Here is a 16,071-nt window from a genome sequence, read left to right on the forward strand (position 1 = left end):
CATTTTAACCGTCTTTAAATGCACATTTCATTGGTGTAAATATATTCACGTTGTTGTGCAATCATCATCAGCATTCATCTGCAGGACTTTCTCATCTTTCCCAACGGAAACTCTGTTACCTGTTAAAAAACAGCTCCCTGTATGTCCCCTTCTCCCATCCCCTGACAACTGCTGTTCTTTCCGGGACTCTCTCTATAAATTTGATTAGGTACCTACTCTAAGTACAGCCATACAATATTTGTCCTTCTGTGTCTTGCTTATTTAATTTAGCATCATGCCTTTGTTCATCCCATGTTATAGCACATGTCAGAATTTCCTCTTTAAGATGAAGTAATATTCTGTTGTGTGCATACAATATACTCCATTTTGTTTATCCACTGATGGACACATGAATTGTTTCTACACTTTGGCTGTTGTGAATAATGTTGATATGAAAATTGGGGTACAAACATCTGTTCAAGTCCCTGCTTTTAATTCTTTGGGGTATATACCTGATTATTTTTTTAAAGTACTGGAGTAAGTGGTATATTTTTTTGTAACCATTACAGACTCATAGAAAGGAAATTCTTTTATAACTTGTCTATAGTCAGACAAATTATGAGTGTCAAGTAATCATGTGTTATTAATGAAGTTAGACTACTGAGTTATTGCTAGAGAACCATCTTAGTTGGGATTGTAAGATATATCCATAATCTTTATGATCAGGCTCTGGTGGAAAACACTGCTTCCTTTTTGTTTACATTAAATAATAAAAACTTTGGACCATAGTTCCTATTTCAGCCACAATAGCTAATGCTACTATGTGATATGATGAATTCAGTGAGTGAGCATTTTCTCTTTTAACAAGCTTAGCTGGTTACTATGGTAATTATTATTTTATATCTGGAAACAGGCCCCAAGAACTCAAGTAACATATTCAAGGTCCTACCGCAAAGATGTAATAGAATTAGAATTCAGATATTGGTCTTTCTGATTTTAGAGACTGAGCTCTCACACACTATGCTATACTTTGAGCCCATTATTTTGCCCTTCATCTCCAAAATATTCCTTGGAAATGACAAAAGAACTATAAAATTAAGGAGAAGGATGTCCGTGTAATTCCATAAGGAGCTGCCATGAGCCAGAAAATTTGAGGGATTTCCACAACTTAAAAGAGATGGTTACTGATACTTAACAGTCAATAAATAGTAGATAATGGAGGAACCCAAAAAGAATTAGAAAAATCCTCCAGGAGAGTAGAAGTAGGGGCAAAGCATGGATAAATAGCAAAAGGCTGTTTGTTGAAGGATTATTTTCAAATGCCATGGAACAATCATAAAATTGGCTATGTATCAGATCACACTGAAAATTTTAAAATAGAAAAACTCAGAGTCTGACAGACCAGTCTCTTCATGGCAACGAAATAAGACTAGAAATTAATGATAAAAATTTTAAAAATATCCATCTACTTGAAATAGTGGTGGGGTCAAAGGGGATAAAACATTGAAATTGTGTATTATTTAGATATTAATGACAACAAGAATACTAAACAACAAAAACCTAAGGGATGCGCCAAAACTATACTCAGGGGGAAACTGATAGCTTCTAATGCTTTTATTATAAGTAAGAACGTGAGAACTTGACTTTCAGTTTAAGAAGCTGGAAAATGAGGGGTGCCTGGGTGACTCAGTCAGTTAGGCATCTGATTCGATTTCAGCTCAGGTCGTGATCTCAGGGTCATGGACTTGAGCCCCATATCAGGCTTAAAGCTCAGTGCAGAGTCTGCTTGGGATTCCCCCTCTCCCTCTCCTCTTGTCTCTTCCTTCCCCCTTGTGTGTGCTGTGTCTCTAAATAAATAAATACAATCCTAGGAAAAAAACCTGGAAATTTAATAGCAACCAAAAAGCCAAAACTAGAAGCATTTAATTATAATTTTACTTAGAAAATATTGTTAAAGTAGAACTGAAAAATAAGACTTTTAAAAAACCAAATATTTGAAAAGAATAATAAAATAAAACTATGCAATAAATTTGATAGAAGATAAAATTTTCCAGAAAAATATAAGTGATTGAAGTCAGCCTAAGAAATAGGAAATATAAATATAGAACCATAACTTGAAAAGATTAATGAAGCTTTTTTAACCATCTCTGCACCTTGCTGCTATAAGTATATGAGGTTTGGGTGGTTATATAGGCATGGTAAGGAACAGATTATTATGTAAAGTGTTCCAAATTGTAGAAGAGGCATGTGTGTGTATGTATTAAACAACAGCAAAAGAAAAACCACTTGTAATTCCATATGTCAGAGAAAGTCATGTTCCAAGTTTTTCTTTATGATAATAGTTATTTCTACACTGTGTGGCCTAAAGCCGTGAGGTTGCCGTAGGACCCTGGATGGCCTGGGGGAGATGGATGGTGGCTGACCAGAGCATGGGGTCCTTGCTCTGGCTTTATTCATTGCCGGTTCATTCCTGTCCACTTAAATTGGGAACTTGGTAATATTTTGTTTGAGATAAAAGAGTCCTTTTGATTTAAAAAAAAAAAAAAGAAAGAAATTTAGAAACTGCATCTTAAAAAACACAATGGAGATCATACCAAGTACATACATACCTTTCTATCAGTGCTTTTTCAATGACAACATATAATGGATGTTTACTGGTGTCATTAAAATTCATTACAAAATATCTTTGTTGTAAAAAACATTAAATAACAAGTACGTATAGAAAAAACTGAAATACTTCCCTGATGCCGAGTGATATGGACCACTTTTTGCCATTTGCGACAACATGGATGGAACTAGAGCGTATCATGCTTAGTGAAATAAGTCAAGCAGAGAAAGACAACTATCATATGATCTCCCTGATATGAGGAGGTGGTGATGCAACATGGGGGCTTAAGTGGGTAGGAGAAGAATCAATGAAACAAGATGGGATTGGGAGGGAGACAAACCATAAGTGACTCTTAATCTCACAAAACAAACTGAGGGTTGCTGGGGGGAGGGGGTTTGGGAGAACGGGGTGGGATTATGGACATTGGGGAGGGTATGTGCTTTGGTGAGTGCTGTGAAGTGTGCAAACCTGGTGATTCACAGACCTGTACCCCTGGGGATAAAAATATATGTTTATAAAAAATAAAAAAATTTAAAAAAAAACTGAAATACTGTCATCCCTTCCCCACCCCGGTCCCATTCTCCCTCCGGTTTGCATGTCCTTCTAGACCTTTCTCTGTGTATTTACAGTATTATATGTGTGAGTACCTGTGTATGTTGTAGACATTTCCTTAGACATAAATGTGATACTGTTCCTATTGTTTTACAACTCACTTTAAAATGTATCCTAAAACCTGTCCATACTGATTTACGTCATCCCTTTTTAATGATTTTTAATTTAATGGTATAACTATTCTTATGAAAGTAATACATATTAATGGCTTTTTAAAAAATCATATAGTACCACATAATTGTTGATGAAAATTTCAGCTTCTCCTTACTTTCCACCTCCCAGAGGCAGCTACTTTCAAGATTTTAGCAGTTGAGTATTTCTTTCCATGTTTTAAACTAATATACACATATCGCTATATCTTAACTTTTTTTTTTTTTAAGATTTTATTTTTTTATTTGACAGAGGGAGACAGTGAGAGAGAGAACACAAGCAGGGGGAGAGGGAAAGGGAGAAGAAGCAGGCTTCCCGCTGAACAGGGAGCCCAATGCGGGATTTGATCCCAGGCCCCTGGGATCATGACCTGAGCCGAAGGCAGATGCTTAACGACTGAGCTGCCCAGGTGCTCGTAGTATTTCTTTTTCAAATATCACCTATTGATTTTCCAGTGGAAGTTGAGAGTTTAGACCTTTTATCATCTCTGAGCCTCTCTCCCTGTAGAAGATAACTTCTCAGTCACATGTTTTCCTTCCCCCGTTTTTCCTCTATCTTTAGAAAAAAATTTTAAATCCATAATGTTTATAATTCAGTGAGCATGCAGAATGAGACAATCAATTATGATTGCATTTTCTTTCTTGTACAACTTTTTGTCCAATAGGAGTTCCTTGATTTCACATCTTCTTGTTTATTCCCTTATTCTGGTGAAACATTCCAGTAGTTTCCTGAAAAAGTATTGTGTTGGAGGCAACATGGTCAGACCTTGCATCACTGAAAATGACTGTTCTCCTCTGCGTAGGATTGGAAATTGCCTTCATAATTTTGAAGACCTAGTTCTGTTGACTCATAAGCCATCCTGATTGCTGATTTATTTTTTAGAATCCTTAATATGTCTTTGGTATCTGAAATTGTCCTTTTCATCTGCTATGCTGGGCACTTGGTGGCTCAACCAATCTTGGTGGCTATAAACTCATGTCCTTTATAGCTGGGAAATGGTGTCACCTTATTTCTTTGAAAAGATTCTTTATTTTTTCCCTTTTCTCTAGGGCTTTGATGGTAGGATCCTATGTTGATCCCATAATGTTCTCTGTTTTCTATCTTTCTTTTTCAGTCTTCTCTCTGCTTTCTTCAACAAATTGTTTCACCCTTTTGAAATTCTTCCGCTATCATTGTTTATATACCTAAGAGCTTTTTGGTGTTGTTTAATAAATTATGTTTTAATGGCATCTTGTTTCATGAATGTAGTATTTTTTCTTGTCTCTTCGAGACTCATTCTTAGGCCTAAAAATTGTTCTTTCTGCATGTTTTCTTCCTAAATGTTTCCTTTCTCCTGTTTTGTTTCACTCTGTATCTACAATAGTAGAGGCTTTCCTTAAGCACCTGTCCTGCCCTATTTAAGATGGAGGGCACTGAAAACCTAAGTGGAAGCTCTGTGTTTATGAATGGGGCTTGTTACCTTGTGGCCTTTATTGGAGATGATGGCTCAGAGGCCTGGTTACTTAGAGGGGTGTATGTAGGGGGCTCTCAAATGTCAGTATAAGAATCTTGTCTTTGGAACTAGTCAGTTATTTTTTCGTCTTGTTTTGGTTTTGGTTTTTTTTTTTGCCAATGATCATACACTTCATGTACCATCGTCCTGGAAGCTGAATGTGGTGGCGAGTTATGGGATATCAACATTTAGCATGCAGTCTTTCAACCTCCCCTCCAGTTTTTTACTTCATGCCTTGTCCCCTGTCCTTAGGTATACCTGGTATCCCCACACCTTTCTGGTTCGGTTCCTCTAGAAAGTAAACACTTCTGCTGGAGGAGTATCAGAAGGCCAGCTAACTAGCAGAGAGAGCTAGGAGAGAAGAGTTTTGTTTTTATTGGCCCCCTTCCTCCAGCCTTCAAAGCTTCTGGGTGTCTCCACTTCCTGAACCTTTTTGGAGTTGCGTGATATGAGTTGGGTTCGAGTGTGTATCCTATGCCTCTATTCCAGCTTTCGTGTTCCGCCCTTTGTGGACTGCCAGGTTGTCTTCCTTTAGTTTCTCAACCTCAGTTGGCATTGTTGACCTGTTGGGGCAGATCATTCTCTGTCGTGTGGGACTGTCTTTTACGTTGTGGGATGTTAGCATTCCTGGGATCCACTCACTACAGGATGGCAGCACACCCCCTCCCAGCTGTGACAACCCAGAATGTCTCCAGACATTGCCACATGTCCTCCTGAGGGTGAATGACCCAGGTTGAGAACCCTTTCTTTAGTAACTTCTGCTTTCTGGCTTCTAAAAATTTGACATCTCTCTTTCAATAATATCTTTTTCCCTGTTTCTTTGGGAATTATGTCTTTTAAAATTCTTTCACTGTGACTTTCCTTGGGGGCTTCTTGGGGAGGGACGGTATCACAGAGAAAAGATAAATATGTGTGTTTAATCTACCCTATTTTACTAGAAATCCCTACAGGTTTTAACTATGCCTCACCTACTCATAGACATTTAGATTGTTTCTGATGTTTTGCTATTATAAATAATGTTATAACAATTATTGCCTAGGTTAGTTTCATCATTTTAATTTTTTTTTTTTTTCAATTTGAAGGACTGAGAATTCCTTAGGAACTTAAAATGAGATACCTGCAAGTTCTGATAATTTCTTAATTTTCAGAACTGCCACAACGGAGGTTAGAAATAGTTTGGGGGGGGGGGAGAACTCTCTTCTTCATAGCCCCAGCTCCAGTTCCTGTCAGCACTGCCCCCACCATTAAAGAAAATTTGCATTCCCTTTGCTGGTTTTGCCACTAATGAACCAATTCCCTGTGTATGACCCATTGTCCCCTAAATCCTCCTTTGCAAATCGGTAAAAGGCTGGCCTTGTTTGTTTCTAAGCGGGAATGATAAAAACAATCTGTCAGACTCCTAACATACATGGCTCCATTTAAATCCTTACAGCTCCTCTGTGAGAGGTAGACGTGAGCCCCATTTTCTAGATAGGGACCCAGGTAACCAGCCCAAGGTCTGCACCGAAGTGGGGTGTAGTGACTCAGGTTGGTGAGGAACCAAAGCATTTTGTTTTCATTATACCCGCCTGCCTCCCTGCAGTTGACTTTTGATATTCATGAGGAAAGAGGCAAAAAATTATTTTTCATATCTCAGATATGAAGTGAAGCAGGAAAGCTTTTCCTCTAAGGAAAATCTGAACTTTTGTAGGACCAATTTGTGTGATTTTTGACATAGAATCAGTCTTGAGCTCCGGCCCTGTTGAAATTTGCATTTTAATCTCTTGGTGATTTTTCAAGGATTAATTTAAAATGACTAAATTGCTGCATTGCAAATTGAAACAAGCAATAACCATGGGGTTGTTAATATGATAGAGTCTGCTGTAGTGGAAAGAACATGAGTTTTGGAGACAGCCAGGCACTGGGCTCTACCACTCGGGGACCTTGGACTACTTATAATCTCTGAGTCTCAGTGTCCTTATGTAATAAAGAAAAATGGGAGAAACAGATGAAGAGCTAAATGTAAAGTTCCACGTTCAGTGCTTGGTGCAAGCGAGATGCTGCTTTTGATGGTCCTTCTCTTTCCCTTCTCTTGGCTTTCCTACAGTTCTAGTCTTAACCTCTTTTGAGGTCTGAGTTGTGGCTCAGGCCTAGGGCACATTATTGCAAGGAGCTTGTCTTTTCTGGGTTTTTGCTAACATTCTTGGTTGTGAACATCAGTATTTGTCCTTTCGTGGACTGTATATTTGACCACACAAGTCTCTTAGCAGGTACCGTTGACATCAGAATTTCTGAAGCTTGGAAATGGTGCAGAGAATGGAGCCCAGGATTCCGGTGCCTGTCATGTGGGAAGTTCTGTAAACATTTATTGATTATCTCCTCTAAGAGACATGTTAAACTTTAGAGGATAGGCAAAGAAGATCGTAAAAGGACTTCTTTTATTTTTTTTAAAGGAATTTTTGAAAGATTTTATTTATTTATTAGACAGAGAGAGAGAGAGCACAAGCAGGCAGACCAGCAAAGGGAGAGGGAGAAGCAGGCTCCCCACTGAGCAGAGAGCCCAATGAGGGACTCGATCCCAGGACTCTGGGATCATGACCTGAGCCAAAGGCAGAGGCTTAACCATCTGAGCCACCCAGGACAAAGTCTGTGAAAGGACTTTGGCACATGGAATTTCATTCTGTCACCAGAGAATCAGGTTGTTCTGGACAGCATCGGAGAATGGTTAATGTAAGAAAGTGAGAAAGGAACTAGTATCAGGCACTATTTGCCATATCATGGAATTTTTACAGCAGCCTTAGCATGTGGTTATTATCCCTGCTCTGAAGAGGAAATGAAGCCCAGAGACCTGAAGTAACTTGCCCCAGTCAGCTAGCCAGTAAATGTAAAAACCAGGAGTCACACTCAGGTCAGTCTGATCCTGGCACTGAGATGCTGCTGGGTCTTGCGCCTCTGGCTCCATGGTTCCCCACACCATTCTAAGAAATTGCCCATCGTCAGTTTAAGTTCTGTAATTAATTTTGTGAACTTCTTTAGTGTCATTTCTCCTTCCATAATGAGATTATTCCATGATGAGATGAATATTTCTTCATCACTGCTTCTCTATCATTAGCACTATACCCAGAACATAGGAGAGTGTCAGAATGTATTTGTGGAATGACTGAATGATTAGGTGAATGAATGAATGAATGAGCAAAGCAGCCTCCCCCAGGAAAAGGGAAAATAGCAGTTCTTTTCAGTTGGCTTTTCAGCCAGTATGTCTGCAAGACATTAATGAAAAGCAAATGTAGACGATCTTTCTGCTTTCAGATGGCTGTTGAAGTTAATTCTCATTATTTTTACAATTTTTGCGTAAAAATATTTTCTTTCTTTTCACTGAAAAACTGTCACTATGTAATTGTTCATCAGGGTTTTCTCTATGAAGATAACACACGTAGGAGTGAATTTTATACAGGCAATAGTTAAATGAGCATAAATCTTTATAAATTTTAAACAGTTGACCTGCCTTAAAAAAGAAATCACAGATCAGGAAAGATACGTACTAATAATTACATTGTAAACTGGTTTATAGAAGGGAATCTTTTTTAGCAGCCAGGTTTTGAAGTTTACTTTTGATTAATGGATAATCATATAGACCTTCATTTGGAATATTAAACAAACCTGTCTTAATTATCTGGTCAGTGTCATACTAAGTGGTTAATGACGCGAGGAAAGCATTTAGAATGGCCAGTTACATATAACATTGCCCAGACTCCACTTTGTCAAAAGATGTACCATGATATAGAAAAGATTTATGAACTCATCGTGACTTTCAAAAATAAACAAAGTTGAGGTGGTGGTAGAAGACCTATTATCGAGTTCTGAGATTGTAGAGAATTCCATTGTTGCTCTTAAGAGCTGTCAGGTAATTGTTTATTCTAATGGTTTTTCCATTCACACGGAGGGATAAAAGTTGACCTCTGGGTAAACCCTGCCTTCTTTCCTATAATATACTTCTCTGATGTGATTGCTTAAGTGAGTTTGTGGAATTCTTTCTCAGACAGATTATTTTAGAATGCAAATTTATAATTCCCTTTTAAGAATCCCACACAGCTAAAGTAACCTAAATTCTTAAAAAAAAAAAAAATCAATTGAGGATTTTAAAGGTTTACATTATGATAAAATAATCTAAGCAGGAGTTATTTCAGGAAATAAGACCCACTGGCAAAACCAAGCCTCTCGCCTTAGAAGCCTCCTCCAGACACAGTACAGTAAGTCTTTATCATCTGTACTGTGTATGAAGCTGAAAGTCACAAAGACTAATAAAATGACAGACCGTGGGGCGGACTAGCATCTGTTTCGAGGGCTCCAAGGAGTACCCAGCTTAGAGTCGGTTCTTTGGTTTGGGGATTATCTCATTTCCCTAAGGAACTGAACCTAAGACGCTTTTTCTCTAAGCCCCACTATATCTCCTCCCATCCTTGGCCCAACCCCCCCACCCCCCACCTGCTTCCTCACCCCGGGCATGGATCACAGTGAGCCCGAGGTCCCCAGCCACCTGGATTGGCACAAGAGCCAGCAGGGACAGCTAGAAGCAAGCAGCCATTATGGGGCTTCTCCTGGGGGAAATGAGGCTTGCCAGGTGCCTTCCCCTCTTCTTTGTCTGGATTTAGAGCCACAGAGGGTTAGATCTGGAAGGGACCTTCACCGTCATTTCTTTGTAGAGATGAGATGAATGGGGAGCCTGGAGAGACTAAGAAGCTCGTGTGGCACAACCTTTTCCCAAACTCAGCTTCCAGGCTGTCCTGACCCTGTTCACTAGAGCCCTTCTTTGGACTTGAGCCCTGTCCAGCCTGGGTAGTGGTCAGTTTCATATCCCTGACACCCAGCCCTGCAGAGAGCCCGCAGTGAAAGCTAGGCAGATAGGAGAATGCTCACGGGCACGTAATCGGTATGTGACTGAAAGAATGCTTGAGCTCTGGGACTAGAAACGGAATGTCCTCAAGCCTAAAAACATGCTGGCACTGAGGAAACTGAGCCCTTCTGAGCACGGACATTGGAAATAGTCTCTTTGAGCAAGATTTTCCTTCCCAGTAGGTGAGTCACACAGAGAAGTAATTGTCAGGGAGTGAAGGGGGTAGAGATTTAGACTGAGCCATGGTGGCGTTACCCCAGGACACCAGGCCCAAGACTAGGGGCGCAGCAACACCATGTTTACGGGATTCATGGCTCCTGAGAAGGAGGACTGATTCCCTTATTAAATGAGTAGGCTCCATTTAAAAAAAAAAAACAAAACAAAACAAAAAAAAAACCTGAACAGGTGGATAAGTGTGGTGCTCAGTAACCTGGAAGCCTGGGTGTTGTCTCTGATCCTTCCTCCCCTTCCACAATCAGGTCTGATTCATCATCAGGTCCTGTGATTCCAGAAATCTGTCACATCCAGAGTCAAAGCTTTCATCTCCGTAGTTTATTTCTTGTAATCGTTCTTTCCCAGAATATGGCAGTAAGTAGCCTGTTAACGGATTGCCCTGCCCCCCCTGCTTGCCGTCTCCTGGGCATCCTCCATAGGACCTCTAGGAAGAGCTTTCTGAAACACACGTGTGACTGTATCATGATTCTGCAGCAGCTCCTCCTTCCCCATGGGGAAGGTCTAAGTTCCCACCGAGTCTGAACCCAGCTTCCCGGCCCTGTATCCTCCTCTTCACTCTGCTGACCTGCTGGAGCTCCATTCTCCTCCTGCTTCTGTCTCCGTGTGAAATACGCTTCTCCCCCGTCCACTGAAGCCCTGCTGGGAGGCCCGCATCCGCTGTCTTCTCCTCCGTCAAGCCTTCCCCAGCTTTGCCGCCGTATCTTATCCACCAAAGTTGAACATGCCCTGTTCGGGCAGTAGGCTGGACCATGGGACTTTGCACACCATATGATGCCATTCCCACCCCCAGGCTACACTCCTGGAAGATGGGGATCATCGTTACCTAATCTCTGCAGGCCCGGCTCCCAGGGTGGTACTAAATACATGGTAGCAGTTAAATAAGTGGTTGTTGATTGGGCTGCTTACAGGTGACAGAAACGGGAGGTTGAAGACTTAGTCCCACTGAAGCAGAGTGCTAGGAGAGTGGTATACCTTGTGTCCCTTAGAAATACAAGTTCACAGTATGTTCTGGCTTCAGTCTTGGCCTAGGACAGCGTGCCATGGAGCCCCTCTCTCTGCCCCTTATTCCTCATTCCCTACACCTGTGTCTTACCTGTAAGACCTGTGATGACCTGACTTGTGAAATGAATATCTGCTTCTGTATGCAGCCCCCTCCCTATCATCTGATGAACAAACCACCTATTTCTTCATACTTCTATTTTTTTGAGAGAGAGAGAGCATGCATGGGGGTGGGGAGGAGAGGGCCAGAGGCCAGAGGCCAGAGGTGGGGAGGGAAAGATGGAGGGAGAGGCAGAGCTGGGGAGGGTAGGGAAATTCCCAGGCAGGTCTGAGATCAGAACCTGAGCCAGAATCCAGAGTTGGGTGCCCCACCGACTGAGCCACCCCGGTGCCCTTCTTTATACTTTTAATAAATAGAGCCACAAATACTTTAAACAGCAACCCCCCAGCCCCCCAGCTGTTTTACCTGGCACTGTGAATTGCCAGTGTCAGTTCTTTTTCCATGAGCCCTTCACCATTACTGAGTAACCCATCACTTCATCCAGCCTAGACCCGGGTTTTCTGATGTCAAATGCTGTGTTCTTCCTACTACACTGCATTGTCTTGTAGGCTGGTGCATTTCTCTTGGGCCGCACAGCTCAAACTCCAGCTACAGAGCTGAGGTCTTCAGTCATCCCTCTACTTACTGGTTCCTTCTTTTATCAGACTGCTAGATGATGGGCTGTATCCAGAGGGACCTCAATCTAGTGACAGAAACATGCTTGTCAATGAGTGGCTATAGGCTAGAGACAAATCACCATGCCAGCACAAAGTGTAGGAGCTTGACAAACGTGGAATCAAGGAAGCCTTCCAGGAGGAGGTGGCATTTTACCTGGGTCTTGAAACGTGACTGAGTGTCCTCAAGGAAGAGAAGAGCATTCCAGGAAAAGGCAACAACAGAAGTAAAGGCCTGAGGGTATGAAAAGTTACGGCAGCTTTGAAAAATTGAGGGTTGCTGTAGCTGAAGCCACCGATGCTTAAGGTACAAGGGAGGAGACCCCTTTTTCAAGGGGTTTTCTTCAGAGATGAAGCTTGGTGGAATCTGCAAAAGCTCCCTATAGCTGCTCCCAAGCCCTGCTCTGCCCCACAGGTGCTCCCACGGCTGAGCGAAGTTCCCAGGGCTGTCGCCACTCCCACCCACTCCCACCCGCCTAGGCGGGTGGCATCCCAGAAGGAAAGAGGCAGGGGAGGAAGCAGATAAGAAAGACAGCTTCTGTTTAGACACAAATATCTTGGTAATCAGCACAGATGGGATGAGAAATACCAAAAAAAGTACATGACAGTTTAGAGAGAATTTGGCTAAATGTTACATATTTTTAACATACCTGTATAGAGTTTTTGGAACAAGCACCTGAATCTCTCAGAGCCTGATTGGGCCTGGGGGTTATGCCTCAACCAAGTGGTGTTTTGATTTCAGAAATGTTTCCTTCCCCATCCACAAAAGTATCCTTGTGATGATTTTTTTTTTTCTCCCACCAAAATAAGGTGCAGGATTTGTCTCTGACGCTGTGTCTCCTTATTTGGACGGCAAGCTGTGTAACATATTTCTACCCAGCGTGAAGCTTCTTGGCAGACTCTTGAGGCCACGTTTTGGTGGCTTCAGAGTTATCTTTGGATCTGTCAAAAGTGCTAATGGGCTTTCTGGCCTTCTTTAAGCTCCTCATTTCTATTTTCTTTTTACTTCCATCCTCTCCTAAAAGAAAAATTTATGTAATTCATCAGCAGTTAAGCATTTTACTGAAATGCTCAGCTGAGGGCCTTGTATTTTTGTTTGCGAGAATAGCTCTGCCATGTCACGGTCTTCAGAACGAACCCCACCCTGACATCATTAGCTCAGCACTCCTCAGTCCACTGGGCAAGGGACCCACTCGTTGACTGATTCACGCTGCCTTGCTTGTTCATCTTCTGTTTTTCAAGTTTGTTAGGAGGCAGGTTGGTGTGGTGGTTAGAACAAAGGCCGTGGGTTCGGGGGACCTGGTTTTGAAACTGGGCTCTGCCCTCTCTAGCTGGGTGACCTTCGGAGCCTACCTACCCTTCCTGGGCATGAGTTTCTTCATGTATAAAATGGAGATGATAAGGCCTTTTCCAGGGTTGTTGAGAAGATTGGAGAGAACCCCGGTAGAGTACCTATTGTCTAGCATGAAAGGATTACTCAGTAAATGGGATAACAATTCTTAAGAGTGACACTTTTTCTCTTTCAGTATTTTGAGTCTGCTTTGTTCCGATGCTATGCTTTCTTTCTCGAATCCAACTTTCACCTCCTGTTTGCACTGATATAAACAAAGAGCACAGGTTTAGAGCCAAACTCACCCAAGACTGAAGATCCACGTCGCATATAACTTTGGTCCTATTTGTTTTCTCTCTTGCCTCTGTTTTCCTGTCCGTACAGATGATAATACCTGTTCAAGGAGTGGCTTCAAGATTAAGTGAAATAATGTATGTAAAGCTTTGTATATTGTAGGTGTTTAAAAATACTTAAGTGGGACAATGTAATGTAAGGGAAAGTGTATGGGCTCTGAAGTTGGATCTGAGTCCAGATTCTGACTCCACTGGTTATCGACTCTCTGCCAGACTTTATCTGGATATTGGAGGGAGAATACCTCCTTGGAGTTTTGTGAGAACTGCATAAGATTACACATACGAAGAACCTGATAGGGTACCTGGTACTTGGTAGGTAGTATGTGGAGCTATTTAGTTCACTCACTGTTCATAAAGGTCGATGGTTAACCTGGTATTCCAGCCAAGCAACAATAAATCATAAGATAAGTGCCCATTCTTATTCCCAACCCATAATATTGTTGAAAAGCCCTTTATGCTATTTTGCATGTAAAATCCACCTGGTTTACTTGAATTTATGGGTTTATAGCTCTTTCATCATTATAAACCACAACCCCCGGCAAGTAGTGTTCCTTCCCTCCCTGACCCCCTTCATTTTCAGAGGATTATATTGTGAGGCATTGAAAAGCTGTAACATTGAAGAAATTAACATATTCATGTGTATTATTAAAGTCAGGTGGGTATAGAAAGGGTTGCAGAAATGAAACACATTATGTTTTTTTCTGAAATCTGAAGAGTACCAATCTATAGTACTAATTAAAGATACGATGCCCTGGCTATAGACAAAAGCTAGTTAAAACACTGCTTTGTCACCACTTCCTGCTGCTTGTCTGCGGTTATTTTTCGTTTGTTGTTGTTGGTTTTTTTTTCCTTTTGAATGAAATACCTGGAAATTGTAAATCTTCAAAATTGCTCTAATTCCAGCCGAGCCCTTTTAGAGAATGTCAGTGGTGGAGGAGGGGGACACCAGCAGCGATGACAAGAGAGGAGCATGCCCAGGCCTTTGGGGGTGGGATCTCTGGGACAGAAATGGGCTCTGTGCCAAAAGCATTTTGTCCCTGGGTCCTTTCTCTTGCCTAGATGTTCTGGTATGGCACATTGGGAAAGTTCTAAGATCCCGGCTCAGAACATCTGAGCTACAGCCCTGTCTTTATCGCTTATGAGACTTTTTGGTCTTGGCATCCCTCTCTGAGGCTTGGTTTTCTCATTTGTAAGATTGCAGGCTCCTGTCCTACTCACCTTTCGGAACCGATAGGCACGGCAGTGCGGTGCCACCGGTGACCTCCCACAAACTGTAATCACCACACACAAGTGCTTCATCTCTGAGGTCTCTTCCAACTTGGCATTTCATGATTTTACACGAGCGTGGAATTCGGTCTCCCAGGTGGGAAGAATAGGACGGGGGCAGAGGAGAGCATGATTTCCGATGATCTTCTGTTTCTCCTACTTTTTTTTTTTAGAAACCGCTTGTAATAAGAACAAATGAAATAAGCCACAAATCTCCCATTCTTGTTTCTCCTAGAGAAATCTGACAGAATATTTTGTAGCCGTGGATGTAAACAACATGTTACATCTGTATGCCAGTATGCTGTATGAACGCCGGATTCTCATCGTCTGCAGCAAACTCAGCACTGTGAGTAGACAGTCTTGAGATGGGCTTTTATAATTATTTTATTTTAATTGAAAGATGTATCGGGAAGATGAAAGGCAATTTTAGAAAAAGAAATCAGCCACAATCCCCCTCAACATGTCATTTTCCTTAATTATTCATATTTCTTTACACTGCCAGTGCCCGTTTTCATTGATTCCTATAGCTTCAGGATCAATTATAAATCATTTTCCATTTGGTCTCATTATGAACACTTCGCGTATTTTCATATATGCTTCCATCATTGTCATTTTTTACATGTCTGTATCAGATTCCATTGTACTGATATGTTGTCATTTACTAAAGCTTTCTTCTCTCGGTGGCCATTTAGGTGGTTTGTAACTTCATCCTTCAGTAGATAATACTGCACTGAACATCTTTTGGCTGCTTTTGGTGAAGGAGGTTCATAGTCTAATGACTTAGGACCATTAGGTCAAAGGACCTTCTGAGCACTGTGACTTGGGGACTGCCAGATGGCTTCCCAAACACGCTGTGCTTGTTTATACCGAATGCTGCCAGCCGTATACGAGTTTCCATTTTTCCTGCAGCCTTGCCAGAATTGCGTGTGTATTCATGCATATGTGTTTTAATTTTGCTAATAAAATAGGCATAAAATGGCATAGCAGGTTTGCTTTATTTTTTTCTTTGGTTACTGAATATTTTCCATGGGTTTATTTCCCATTTATATTTTGTCAATGTCTTTTCCCGTTTATCTTATCTTATATATCTTATCTTATATCTTTTTTGTTTGTTTGTTTTTTTCATTAATTGGAATGAGGTCTTTTATATTTTAACAACTATTACTATATGGATAATAGAAATATTTTTCGTATTCTATTTATTTTCGTTTTTTTTAACTTGCCAGGTATATGAGTTTATATCTTTCCCTGGATTCTCTTATGAAAATTCTCAAACACAGAAAGCTGAAATCATTTTACAGTAAATACCCATATGAGCCAATCTAGATTCTGATCACTTGACTGTGCTTGCCTAGGCACATATTTATTCATCTGCCCATCCCACGTGCTATCCATCAAGCCATCGTATTTTTTGATGACGTTTTAAAGTAAGTCACAGACATCAGTATACTGAAGTTCAAT

General features: G+C 41.1%; 1 protein-coding gene across 6 annotated transcripts in view; it reads left to right on the plus strand.

The window, feature by feature from the left end:
* The window catches only part of DENND1A (DENN domain containing 1A), a 496,533-nt gene that overhangs the window by 243,300 nt on the left and 237,162 nt on the right, over window positions 1-16,071 (plus strand). For all 6 annotated transcript variants that reach the window (XM_059410848.1, XM_059410842.1, XM_059410846.1 and 3 more), the window contains one exon: window positions 14,846-14,956. In XM_059410848.1, the coding sequence (XP_059266831.1) occupies window positions 14,846-14,956 (111 nt within the window). The remainder of the gene's footprint in view (window positions 1-14,845; window positions 14,957-16,071) is intronic.

This window comes from Mustela nigripes, chromosome 9, assembly GCF_022355385.1.
Source record: "Mustela nigripes isolate SB6536 chromosome 9, MUSNIG.SB6536, whole genome shotgun sequence".
Taxonomy (NCBI): domain Eukaryota; kingdom Metazoa; phylum Chordata; class Mammalia; order Carnivora; family Mustelidae; genus Mustela; species Mustela nigripes.